This window comes from Carcharodon carcharias, chromosome 14 (genome assembly GCF_017639515.1).
Source record: "Carcharodon carcharias isolate sCarCar2 chromosome 14, sCarCar2.pri, whole genome shotgun sequence".
In the NCBI taxonomy this organism is placed as follows: Eukaryota; Metazoa; Chordata; class Chondrichthyes; order Lamniformes; family Lamnidae; genus Carcharodon; species Carcharodon carcharias.
In genome coordinates, this window is record NC_054480.1 from 101,468,537 (window position 1) to 101,482,077 (window position 13,541).

At 44.0% G+C, this 13,541-nt stretch overlaps 1 protein-coding gene across 2 annotated transcripts in view; it reads right to left on the bottom strand.

Annotated features, from left to right (window-relative positions):
• Positions 1–13,314, bottom strand: part of palm1a (paralemmin 1a) — a 515,885-nt gene extending 502,571 nt beyond the window's left edge. Inside the window, exons 1-2 of one of the 2 annotated variants that reach the window (XM_041204287.1) lie at positions 13,129–13,314; positions 10,529–10,602 (exon numbers count right to left, since the gene is read on the bottom strand). Coding sequence is in view for 1 of the 2 variants with exons in the window: in XM_041204285.1 (XP_041060219.1) it covers positions 13,129–13,145 (17 nt within the window). In the remaining variant the exon portion in view is untranslated. The remainder of the gene's footprint in view (positions 1–10,528; positions 10,603–13,128) is intronic. The other variant, XM_041204285.1, reaches the window with a different exon arrangement.
• Between the last annotated feature and the right edge of the window lie 227 nt (positions 13,315–13,541).

Consider the following 13,541-nt stretch of genomic DNA (forward strand, 5'->3'; position numbering starts at 1 on the left):
GAAGTGCACAGTAGTGTTGGGTGGGGAATATCTTCAGACATGGCAGCAATGTGCACAGCATTGCCACTGCTTGGAAGATTCAGGCGACTGTCTTACCATCACACCCTATCACCGTACCTGGATTTTTGCACACTTTATGACTCTCCTTTTATAGTGTACAGGATTGAAGTTTATCTGGGATGGACTTTAGTGAAGCCTTCAAGTTCTCTGAATTTTCTCTGGGACTTCTGCCCTGATGGATGCCCTTCTCCTCACATGTAATTCAATCAAGTACACAGAAAAAATGGAAATAATTATGGTCCCTTCTAGGATAGGGGGACTATCATACAACACTGAATGTAATTTGGGATTCCTCCCATAGACTAACTGACAAGGACTATGGCTCCTAACCATCTGAAGCAAATTCTTTGCATGGACTGCCCACATGAGGGAAGTTGTTAACATGCAGTTTGATTGATTGGCTATTATCTGATGGAGCATCTTATTGATCACCGATTGGTTTCATTCAGAGTCCATTACTGAAAGGACTTTCAGCTGCAGTATTCATAACTTCAATGTCCATATTTTCGCATGTCTCTAAATGCGTCATTGGCAAATTTAATTGTCAGTCAGGAATTTAGTCGATGCTCCCAGTCCGGTCCCTATCCAATTTTCCATGATTTTATCCACAACTGTTACCATGTATTATGGTCACCATGTCAGTAAAATGTAAATAAAAATGTTTCTGTCTTTGTCCCATACCTTTAAGTTCACGGCTGCTATCTCATTAAGGTCTTGTGCCAATAGGAGACTTACAATAGGCTGTGATGGTATCCTCTGATACTTTTTACACATATCACATTTTTCACTAATCTCTTCAATGAACTTTGCGTACTCATCATCAACCACCCCCTGCATCCTTTAGTAGAGTTTTTAATTTTTGACAAGAGGGATAAGCAAATTACTGGTGAAACTTTAAGAAAATTTGAATTTTTTTTCTCTCAAACTCCTGTCACCTGATGCCAGTAACACTTCTTTAATATTCTGATTCGAGATGCTAGGTTTTATTAAAGGGATGCAATAATGTCATGATTGGGTAAACTGCGCATTCACTAAATTTCCAAAGGCAATTGCTTTATCATTTTCCACGTTCAGTTTCATTTGTGCCTTTTTCATGGAACGCTTGCTCAGCAAGGGTATCTTAATGAATACCACATCTGTACTAATAAAGTGGCTTACCCCAGCTATTCCGCATGGGATCACCAGTCTTTTCAGTGACCTCCATGTATTGTCATCCCCGAACCTGAAATAAGTAAAACTTTCATATTCCCTGACATTACTTTGATCTATTCCACACACTGACAAGGTGCAAACACTATCTAACACAGCTCAATTAAATGAATCTGTGACTAATACACTCATTACTGGACTAAAGTTCCTTGTGCCTGGTACAATTCCCTCAGACTGATCATTATCATTATCTTCAACTTCTGAATTCTGTTCATCATGCAATGCTTTGAAAGTTCCACTTTTGGGCATATCATTGGATAATGATATTTTAGGTCATGTGGGAAGTACCTGTTGTTAACTGTTCCTTAGGCATTCCTAGGGCTCATTTGTCTATTATTGCTACTCAAATCCTGTTGTCTGTTGTGATATCTAGATCTGCTTAAAGTGTTTTCCTCCTCATTCCTTCTGTCTGTAACTCATCTGCTGTACTGGGTCTGTGCCCAGTATCTGAACAATCGCGAAAGGCCACAATTATTGAGCCCCCCATCCTTAATGACACTACGGAATCTCCCATTTGTGCCACCAAGGCTGCTGGAAATGACTGATTCCCCAGGAATTTTTTGAAAAGGAGCAGACATCTGATCCAAAAAGCTTACCCTTTCTGAGAATCTAACACCATTTAAAGCCAGGAATCTATACATATGCAACACGTTAGCACAAACCAGAAATTTAAATGCGAGCACTGAAAAAGGACTCTCCAAGTTGAATTTCTACAATCTTTTATACAGTCTGTTAAAGCCCACGATATAATTTCTCTATGGAATGACCATATGACTTTCAAAATCTAGATATCGTAGGCATCTAATAGATTATCTTTCTTGTAAACTTCATCCAGAAAGCTTAATAGAATATCCAAATATTTACTCGTATCCAACTGACAGGCATCCAGCTCGCAAAATACTTTGCTTCTGATTTTACTTTTGTTAGGACATAACAATGCACAAGGCCATATCTTGGTCGGGATTTAGTGGCCCCGCCCACGGCTGGAATTGGCAGGACTGGAAAATTTGAAGATCAGCCAACAGTCCAATGACTTTGTATGGGAAAATACCACCCCTTATATTCTCTTCGATGAGGATGTAAGCCGCCTCCATATGTCCATTAGTTCTTAGGTTGAGATTCTGATAACGCCAGTGGGTAATCATACCCTAACCATTTACACTTGCTTTCAACCATTCTTCATAAAAGAAATCAGATTACAATCTTCTGTCTGAAAAATATTCTTAGCATTCAATCTTTACCTTTAGGCAACCATTCTCTGCTACCATAACTTCTGACAGCCAGGAGAAGTAGGAAACCAGACACCAATCTTTTACTTAATACTAAATTTATGAACACAATGCAACATTACAAAAGTCTGCCTGCTCCCTGACTATCAACCTGAATCAAATAAGTGCCTCTTTATACTCTTCTGAGTGTACCAATAAAGTTAACTAATTAACTAATAAACTAATGAACTAATGAACTGCCATTTAAAGGGGCATGATAACAAAAACAAAACGTTAAAGGAAATTTAACAAACTAAATTAAAATAACTTTTTGGGGAGATAATGTGCTCCAGCCCCTGTGGTGCCCACCGGTCAGGGAAGGCCTCTAGTTTACTGGCAGATGCTGCATGCTCCCTCCCCAGTGACACCTGGATGCGAACATAGCGGTGGGGGAGGGGCAGACAGTCGGGCTGAGTGACCCCCTCAGCCGCCCGCTGCCTGGATATTTTAATGGCTACCTTGGCAAGGCCCAGGAGCAGACTGACAAGGAAGTCAAACGCCCTGCCTGCGCCCAAACCCCCCACCCCTCCACATTGGACGGCCAAAGATCAGGAGCAAGGGGCTGAAGTGCAGCCAAAACTTGAGGAACAGGCCCTGCAAATAGTGGAGCAGTGGCTGCAACCTTGTACAATCTCTCGAAACATGGAACAGAAAATACAGGCAGCTGGGAATCCATGAACCATCTTAATCTTTTGTTGCATGGGACCCTCCACACCAAATCCTCAATGGAAAAGGGGAAAAGTCTCTCTTTATACTCTGAGTACCAATAAAAGAAAATAAACTAATGAACAAATTAACAACCTCTTAAAGGGGCACTGTGACAAAAAGACAAAACTTTAAAGGAAACTTATCAAGTTAAATTAAAATAAAGTTCCTGGGGCTGATGATGTACTCCAGCCCCTGCAACACCCATTGGTCATGCAAGGAGTCAAGGGAACAGCAGGGCGTGCAAGCTCCCCCCCACATCATCTACCATCCTGACTTGGAAATATATCACTGTTCCTTCACTGTCACTGGGTCAAAATCCTGGAAGTCCCTCCCTAACAGCACTGTGGGTGTACCTACACCACAGGGACTGCAGCGGTTCAAGAAGTCAGCTCACCACCACCTTCTCAAGGGCAATTAGGGATGGGCAATAAATGCTGGCCCAGCCAGTGATGCTGACATCACAATACAAATATTAAAAAAAATTCTACTTAAGCTCAGAGTCTCTTGGTGGGGCTAATTTTTGCAATGAGTCAACGGAGAATATTTTTAATATGGAATTAGCCCATTAATCTCTGTCTACAAACCAAGCCACATCTGAAAAGTAAAGATTTATCTGACTTAATGCTTCAAAACTTCAACAAGCAGAGCTGAAACACATAGCTTTAAATCATTGTGTCACTCATCCAAACAGTGAAGGCATTGATTTTCTATATGTAACCTCTGCTTGGCGGTGCATTCTAGCTTCTCTCCTTTCAGTTGGTTCCTCCTGTGCCTTGCAACATGCCCCTTTGAAATATCTAGGCAACCCACTGACAGTCCTCTGCCAATTTTTTATTTCAGCTATCTGGTGTGAAGTTGGGCAAAAGTGACCGACTGGGGCATGTCCACGGATCTTCCTGCCCATCCTAAAATGAAGTGCTTGACCCCTTGCTCAGTATCTCTCCATGCTTATCCTCAGTGACTGAGATTAAGAGAATGTTGTGATGAGCTCCAAACCTTGCCCCCCGGCGTGCAATATTGGAGCACCAATGTTTGACATCAATATATCACCTTCTACTCCCTCAAAGGAGATACTGGGATGGGACTATTAGTGTAAAGAATATCTTGAGAAAATGGAGGCTGTGAAATTCATTTCAATCAGAGATATTTGAGACATTTTGCTGAGAGATGTTCAATTCCTCAGCCAGATAGGAGCACAGGAAGATGGTACGATGCTGTATTACTCCATTGAGCACAATAGGTGAGGCCAGTTTAAGATCGCACTTTGTGCAAAGTGATGAGGGAAGAGAAAGCTATGTACAGAATGGAATAAAGAGGCGGGAGTGGAATGGGAGAGTGGGGCTGATAGTCGCAGCCTCTTGTCTGATATTCCTGTTCAATAGTCCATAGGGTGGTCCAGTAGAGAGTCTGGATACTTTATGGACAGAGACCCTTCATGATTGGAGTGAGAAACATATGGTAAACTGTTTAACGATTCCACCCACTCCCTCTTCCTCGATCATCTAGAGGCTCTGAGACCTTCTGGTTGCCAGAAGGCCCTGATGATGGTAAGCAGGATTGTAATTATCCAAGAGCCTCTAGTTTCTACAATATTCCACCCCCACAATCCCCACCATCACTCTGATCTCACGCTAGGCTCTATGATAAGGTGGGCCTGCACCATGAGCTTGCCCAGGCCATGCAAGTGTTTGGGCCTGGGTTGTGAGGCTTGTCCACTTGACTTCAGAATCAGGCACTCCTCAGGGATTCCGGGGATAAAAATGAGCCCTCTGTATTCTGTCCATATGTCACTCTATAATTAGTTGTTACCAATTGATGGCTTAGTTCACAAACAGCAGCTATGAACAATGTAAAATAGCCACAATGACACAAGAGTTCAGGAGATAAAGAAATGTCATGTCGGCAAGGGTTCATTTCAAAACCGAGTTACAGCGATGAAGATAGTAAACTGCAGTCACTACTTTGGAAGGCATTAATGTGATAATGGATGGTCTGAGGGCCCTTAGCTTCTTCCTCGAACAGAGACCCGAACAATCCCCATCCACCACTACTCTCCTCCGTCTGGCTGAACTTGTTCTCACACTGAACAATTTCTCCTTCAACTCCTCTCACTTCCTCCAAATTAAAGGTGTGGCTATGGGTACCCGCATGGGCCCCAGCTATGCCTGTCTCTTTATGGGGTATGTGGAACATTCCTTGTTCCAGTCCTACTCCGGCCCCCTTCCACAACTCTTTCTCCGGTACATCGATGATTACTTTGGTGCTGCTTCATGTTCTCGTCGGGACTTGGAAAAATTTATTAATTTTGCTTCCAATCTCCACCCCTCCATCATTTTCAAGTGATCCATCTCTGACATTTCCTTTCCCTTCCTTGACCTCTCTGTCTCAATCTCTGGTGATAGACTGTCCACCAATATCCATTACAAGCCTACCGACTCCCACAGCTACCTTGACTACAGCTCCTCACACCCCGCTTCCTGTAAGGACTCCATCCCATTCTCTCAGTTCCTTCACCTCCGTCGCATCTGTTCCGATGATGCTACGTTCAAAAACTGTTCCTCTGACATGTCCTCCTTCTTCCTTAACCGAGGTTTTCCACCCACGGTCGTTGACAGGGCCCTCAACCGTGTCCGGCCCATCTCCCGCGCATCCACCCTCACGCCTTCTCCTCCCTCCCAGAAACATGATAGGGTCCCCCTTGTCCTCATTTATCACCCCACCAGCATCCGCATTCAAAGGATCATCCTCCGCCATTTCTGCCAACTCCAGCATGATGTCACCACCAAACACATCTTCCCTTCACCCCCACTGTCGGCATTCCGTAGGGATCATTCCTCCGGGACACCCTGGTCCGCTCCTCCATCACCCCCTACTCCTCAACCCCCACCTATGGCACCACCCCATGCCCACGCAAAAGATGTAACACCTGCCCCTTCACTTCCTCTCTCCTCACCATCCAAGGGCCCAAACACTCCTTTCAAGTGAAGCAGCATTTCACTTGCATTTCCCCCAACTTAGTCTACTGTATTCATTGTACCCAATGCGGTCTCCTCTGCATTGGAGAGACCAAATGTAAACTGGGCGACCACTTTGCAGAATACCTGCGGTCTGTCCGCAAGAATGACCCAAACCTCCCTGTCGCTTGCCATTTTAACACTCCACCCTGCTCTCTTGCCCACATGTCTGTCCTTGGCTTGCTGCATTGTTCCAGTGAAGCCCAATGCAAAGTGAAGGAACAGCACCTCATCTTCCGACTAGGCACTTTACAGCCTTCCGGACTGAATATTAGATTCAACAACTTTAGGTCTTGAGCTCCCTCCTCCATCCCCACCCCCTTTCTGTTTCTTCCCCCTTCCTTTTGTTTTTTCCAATAAATTATATAGATTTTTCTTTTCCCACCTATTTCCATTATTTTTAAATATTTTTAAATCTTTTATGCTCCCCGCACCCCCACTAGAGCTATAGCTTGAGTGCCCTACCATCCATTCTTAATTAGCACATTCGTTTAGATAATATCACCAACTTCAACACCTACGTGTTCTTTTGTTCTTTTGTCTGTGACATCTTTTGATGATCTGCTTCTATCACTGCTTGCTTGTCCCTACAACCACACCACCCCCTCCACTTCACTCTCTCCCCCCACCCAACAACCCCCACCGCACCACCCCCCCCCAACCCCCACCCCACCACACACACACCTTAAACCAGCTTATATTTCACCCCTTCCTTGGATTCACCTAGTTCTGTTGAAGGGTCATGAGGACTCGAAATGTCAACTCTTTTCTTCTCCGCCGATGCTGCCAGACCTGCTGAGTTTTTCCAGGTAATTCTGTTTTTATTAATGTGATAATGTTGGACATAACAATGCTGCAAAATATTGTGCTGTGAGGGTGAGAGTCCGAGATTCAGGGATATCCCTAACAGACGGAGCCCTCAAACTGAATGACATGAATGACCATGATGTGTGGGTAACATGTGACTTCAATGTTGTTCACAAAAAGCAGCAGCCAAGTTCATTGCTATGTTATTGGGTGTGAACCGGCTGCTGTGTTTCCACTGGGGCTCCCTACTGAGTGACGATGGAAAGAATGAATCGAGGCATGTGTGTGTTTCTCTTAGTTTACAATTGCAATAACAATAAAGATTTAACATGGGCTGAGGAGAACCAATGTCGGCCTGGAAGCTCCTTGGGAATTCTCCCCATCTCCTGCTGTAAATTTGAACTGTTTCTCTGAAGGGGAGCAGTCCCACTGTTGTAGGGTGGCCGAATTGTACTATTAATGATAGAGTTGATCTGCAGACGCTTCTTGGGTGGAAACATTAAGTTTATTTACAATATACTGAGCAGTAACTACACATGTGCTTCCAACTCCAACTCAATCTCTACACTGTCTGCTGAGGTAACCTGCACTACTCTCCTATTGGTTACTACAGATCATATGTTCTTGCCTAACAAGTATTATTCTTAAAGGTACATTACACACTAAATAAAACCACAATTCCTACACCAACGTCACTGCAGGGGGCATATTAATGTGGATATTCAGGACTGTTGTTCTTTTTTATTTGGTCACCCTGTTGTGTTTAAAAGTGTCAACTGCACCTCAGAGTCAGAGGCTGTGACTTCCAGCCGCACTCCACAGGTCTGAGCATAAAATCCAGCCTGACACTCCCACTGCAGTACTGACGGTGTGCTGCATTGTCAGAGGTGCGTCTTTCAGATGCGATGTTAAACTGAGGCCTTGTTTGCTGTCTCAGGTAGATGGATCCCACAGCCATTATTCAATGAAGAACAGAGGAGCTCTTCTAGGCATCCTGGTCCAATCAATTCCATAAAGTCAGATTATCTGAGCATAGTCACATTATTGTTTGTGAGAGCTTGTTATGTGAAAATTGGCTGCTACATTTTGTACATCACAACGGTGACTACACTTCTAAAGTGCTTCAATAGCTGTTTGCTTTGGGATGGTTTAAGGTTGTGAAGGGTGAAAATTCTTTTCTTTCTAATAGTCAGCAAAATTCAGAAAGAGTCCTAAGTCCAGCCATTCGCAGTTGCTACATCATTTGTCTTCCTTCCAACAAAAGGTCAGAAGTGCAGATGTTCGCTGATGATTGCACAATGTTCAGCACCATTTGCAACTCCTCAGATACTGAAACAGTCCTGTCCAAATGCAGCAAAACCTGGACAATATCCAGGCTTGGGTTGATAAGAGGCAAGTAACAGGCATTGACCATCTCCAACAAAAGATGGTTCCCTTGGCATTCAATGGCATTACCATCACTGAATCCCCCACTATCAACATCTGGGGGTAGCCATTGACCAGAAACTAAACCAGACGAACCATATAAATACTGTAGCTACATAAGCAGGTCAGAGGCTGGTAATTCTGTGGTGAGTAACTCACCTCCTGACTCCTCAAAGCCTGTCCACCATCTACAAGGGACAAGTCAGGAGTGTGATGGAATACTCTCCACTTGCCTGGATGAGTGCAGCTCCAGTAACACTCAAGAAGCTCAACATTATCCAGGACAAAGCAGCCCGCTTGACTGGCACCACATCCACAAACATTGACTCCCTCCACCACGGATGCACAGTAGCAGCAGTGTGCACGATCTACAAAATGAACTGTAGAAACTCATCAAGGCTCTTTCGACAGCACCTTTCAAACACACGGCCTTTACCTGCTTGAAGCTCAAGGGCAGCAGACACATGGGAATAACACCTTCATGTTTCCTTCCAAGCCACACACCATCCGGACTTGGAAATATATTGATGTTCCTTCACTGTCATTGGGTCAAAATCCTGGAAAGTCCTCCCTAACAGCATGGGGTCTGCAGCGGTTCAAAGCCTCAGCTCACCACCACCTTCTCAAGGGCAATTAGTGATGGGCAATAAATGCTGGCCCAGCCAGTGATGCCCACACCCCATGAAAGAATAAAAAAATTAAACACCACATAAAGAGTGCATTTTATTACACAGCCACACAACACCCAATGTCTCCCTGTAGAGACACAACCGTAACTAAGACCTGTAAACTTAGCCAAAAGCAAAATGTTGCTGGAAATCTGAAATAAAAACAGAAAATGCTAGAAATACTCAGGAAGTCAGGCAACATCTGTGGAGAGGGAAACAGAGCTAACCTTTCAGGCCTGTGACCTTTCATTGGAATTCATGATGAAAGGTCATTGACCTGAAATGCTGGGCGGAATTTTACAGCCTCACTGTGGTGTGGGTGGGGCCAGGAAATGCAGCGAACTGTCCAAATGTCTGTTGGCTTCAGCGGGACCGGAAACTCCCACCGAAAATTCTACCTGTTAGAACCATAGAAAAGTTACAGCACAGAAGGAGGCCATTCGGCCCATCTTGTCCGTGCCAGCCCGAGGACACCCAGGTGCCCTTTCTAACCCCACCTTCCTGCACCCAGCCCATAGTCCTGCAGCTTACAGCACTTTAGGTGCAAATCCAGGTATTTTTAAAAGAGTTGAGAGTTTCTGCCTCTACCACCAACTTGGACAGCAAATTCCAGACACCCATTACGCTCTGCGTAAAAATGTTCTTCCTCATGTCCCCCTACATTTTCTGCCACTTATCTTGAATCTGTGTCCCCTGGTTCTAGAATTCTTCACCAAGGGGAACAATTTTATCCTGTCCACTCTATCAATTCCCCTAATAATTTTGTACACCTCAATCAAGTCACCTCTCAGTCTTCTTTATTCTAAGGAACATAACCCCACCCTATCCAATCTCTCTGTTTCTCTCTCCACAGATGCTGCCTGACCAGCCGAGTATTTCCAACACTTTCTGTTTTTGAACCAATGAACCTAGATGTACCTCATCAGGTTCCAGTGCTTGGGGACATCCCAGTATGTACAATGGCCCTGCTGGATCTCAGCAGGCAACACAGACTAGAGGTCAGTTCTCACTATTTGCTTTAATGCATTAGAACATTGGATTCCAAGGCTGCTAGAATCCTGGAGGCAGGTCTATTTCTTCAGGTCCCATTTAAGAGACCCGCTTGGCTTGATGGTCAATCATGGACACAATGCTAAATGCTAGACGCCTACATCAAAAGATGGCAACATGCAGCAGGTCCATTGGCAGGACAATGTCCAGAGGGGTCAGCGCACTAACCATCAGCACAAACCCCTCATTGAACACAGCTGGAGGCCTGGCTTGGAATGGTTAACCCTGCACATGGTTTAGAGCAATTGATGCAGTCTCCAGGAGCCTGAAATATGAAAAATGTAATCTCCTCTTGCCAATGTTTTTTCACCGCACTAACCTTAAGGAGACAAGTGATGGTAGTCGGGCTTCACTTTTGGTTTGACCGATGAGTGGAGAGGTTGCCCCTTCTACCTGTTGAGGAGACATTTACACTTTAAGGCCCCGCAATCTGGTTCGAATCTGACAGCTGAGCTGCAGACACCAAATTTACAGAACAGGTATGATGGGTAGAATGGCCTCCTTCTTTGCTGTCTGAATTCTAACACTATCAAATGGTGATATTCTAAAATCAAACTCTAGCCCACATGGGAGTGAAAACAAGAATAAACTGTTTTGCTGAAGTGGTGAAAAATGATACTCTAAACGTTGACAGTTTTGACAAGGTCCTCGGTTATAAATACAAGGATCACTCAGGCTCCCATGTGTTCCCCTCAATGTCTCCCTGAATCTTATCTTCAGAACATCTTTTCATTTGAGACACATAAGCCTCATTTTCCATCTGCCATCATTTAATTGCTGCCATTTTGTCACAAGTAGTATGATATAGGAATCACAAGTATGGAATTATGATAATAAGCCTTATATTACATTATTATATAAAAAGGATAGATAAAAAAAATTGAAGATCTGTACAGAGAGATGTCCAGCAGCTTCACTTGCAGTACACTAACTAACTAACTGCAGAAACTATTGAGGTAAGGCTGGTTTTGTAATCTCTTGCAAATCACTTCACATATCATTCCTGTGCTATGGAATTCCAATGCAGCTGGGGACATGATGTAGGCATTGGCCTCAGAATCCCAGAGCTAGGGAGACTGAAATCAGTCAAAGTTCATACTCTTACTTGTGACTTCTGTTAAAATATGTGAGTACATGTCGGTTGTGTATATGTGTATGTCTGTGTCTGTTTGTGTATGCATATATACATGTATGCGTGTTTATGTGTTTGTGTGCATACATCTGTGTGTGTTTGTGTGTGTACATCTGTGTGTATGTGTATCTGTGTATATACATATGTACATGCATGTGTGTGCTGGCATGTGTGCATGCTTGGGTGTGTCTATGTGCATGTGTACTTATGTGCATATGTGAGTGTGTGTGGGTGTGTATATGTGTATGTGTCAGGGTGTATGTTTGTGAGTGTGTGTATGCATCTTTGAGTGTGTGAACATGAGTGAGTGTGTGTCTGAGTGTTTGTGTGTTTGAGTGTGTGCAAGTTTGTGTGTGAATATATTTGTGTTTGAGTTTGAGTGTGTGTGTATGTTTGTGTGTGTATATATTTATGTTTGAGTGTGAGAGTGAATATGTGGGTGTATGTGTGTCTGTATGTGAGAATGTGTGAAAATATGTTTCTGTGTTTGAGAGTGTGTGTATATGTTTGTGTTTCTGTGTCAGTGTTTGAGTCTGTGTGAGTATTTGTATCTGCAGACACCAGGTGGGGACAGATTGGGTTTGGTTGTGATGCCACCTCCAGTCAAAGAGTTTGCTGCTGTTCACTCTCACAACTCACATATGAAAAATGAGCAGTCGGGTGAAGTATCACTGAGGGAGACGGGTGCCTGTCACACTGTTATCTGTCAGGTACCTTTCACACTGTTACCTGACAAATGCCTGTCACACTGTTGTTACACCGTTACCGCAGAAAAACCTTCAGGAAAGATGGGGAGAACATTTTAAAAATGGTTCTCTGTTGGGGAGAAGGGCTCACCCAGTGTGGACGACAAGCTGCTGGCAGGTTCTCCGTGCACCCAAGACTTCACGTTTTGGTGACCCTAGTCACACACACAGCATTTCAGTTCATTCTCTGCCCACAGACACTGATAGAACATGGCTGGCACAGCATCAGTGAGCAACCTCTCTCCAGGTGGGCAGGCTGTTGCTCTTAGAGCTGGGAACAGGCGGGGCACAAACTCATTGCCTGCTAGGAACTCTGATTCAGAGGAGGGAGTGGATGGGGAAAGCGGGTCTGTAAATACCCAGTGCGTCTGGTATAGCATCTTCTCAAAATGCCAAACACTTAGCAAAACCACACATTATATCGAAATAAAGCTCATCCACGAATACATTCAGCAATCATTTCCTCATGAAAAGCTTCACCCTAAAACAGACACAACGCCGAAACAACTCAATCAAACAAATGGTTAATTTAAAAACTCGCGAGGCATGGGTACATGGGTGGGATCCAAATAACTTTCTATTTCCCCCCAGCCCCAGATCACAATATAGAGGCCAGCGGATCACAGCAATCCTTTTCTAATTTTGCATAAAATAGTATGAACCTTAACAAAGTCACAGATATCAACTGAAAATATAGACATTCAGTATAAATTGTGCTGGGATTCGGAGTGATTCAGCCATATTGAGATTCACTGGGAAGCACTATTATGTTCCCAGCCATTTCAAAATTTAAAATAAATATACAATCCTCTAATCGCCCTTCAAAGATATAGGTGTGACCACATTGCAACCTCAGCTGAATAGAAACCACAAAATCTTGCAGCCTCACAGCACCAACACAAGCTAATGCATGGCCGTGCAGTACTCAGCTCTCCTAATGAAATGCCCACGGACAGCAGTACAGTGATACACCCACCTCCCTCCCACAGCAGACTGCTGGATCAATAGCTTATTCCACAGGATCAGATTTAATTCACTTACTCCATTGCCAATGCCATTTACTTTGCGGTGCTCCTGGTCACGGAGGGGAGTCTGTCTAGGATGCAGGTTTGAAGGAGGTGTAGTCAGGTCAGTATGCACAGCCAGTGGGTGCTTGTTTCCTTCAGAAAGCACCCCCTCTGCTTTGACAGTCTGATATAGCGAGCGGCAGCTTCACATCTCATTGCCTTTGTCCTGTGTTTACTCAGCTTTAAGATACTCTTACAGTGGTGTCACTGCACCCCTACTGGACAGTACCCGTATTGCGAGTGTCGGATACTGAGAGCTGTCCAGAGGTGATAATAAATGCCAACTAAACACTCTTGGGTATGAGTACTTTACACAAAATATACCACAAAGGGACTGAAGATTTTTATTTTTTAGTTTAGGTTAACTAATCACCAATCACATAGCAG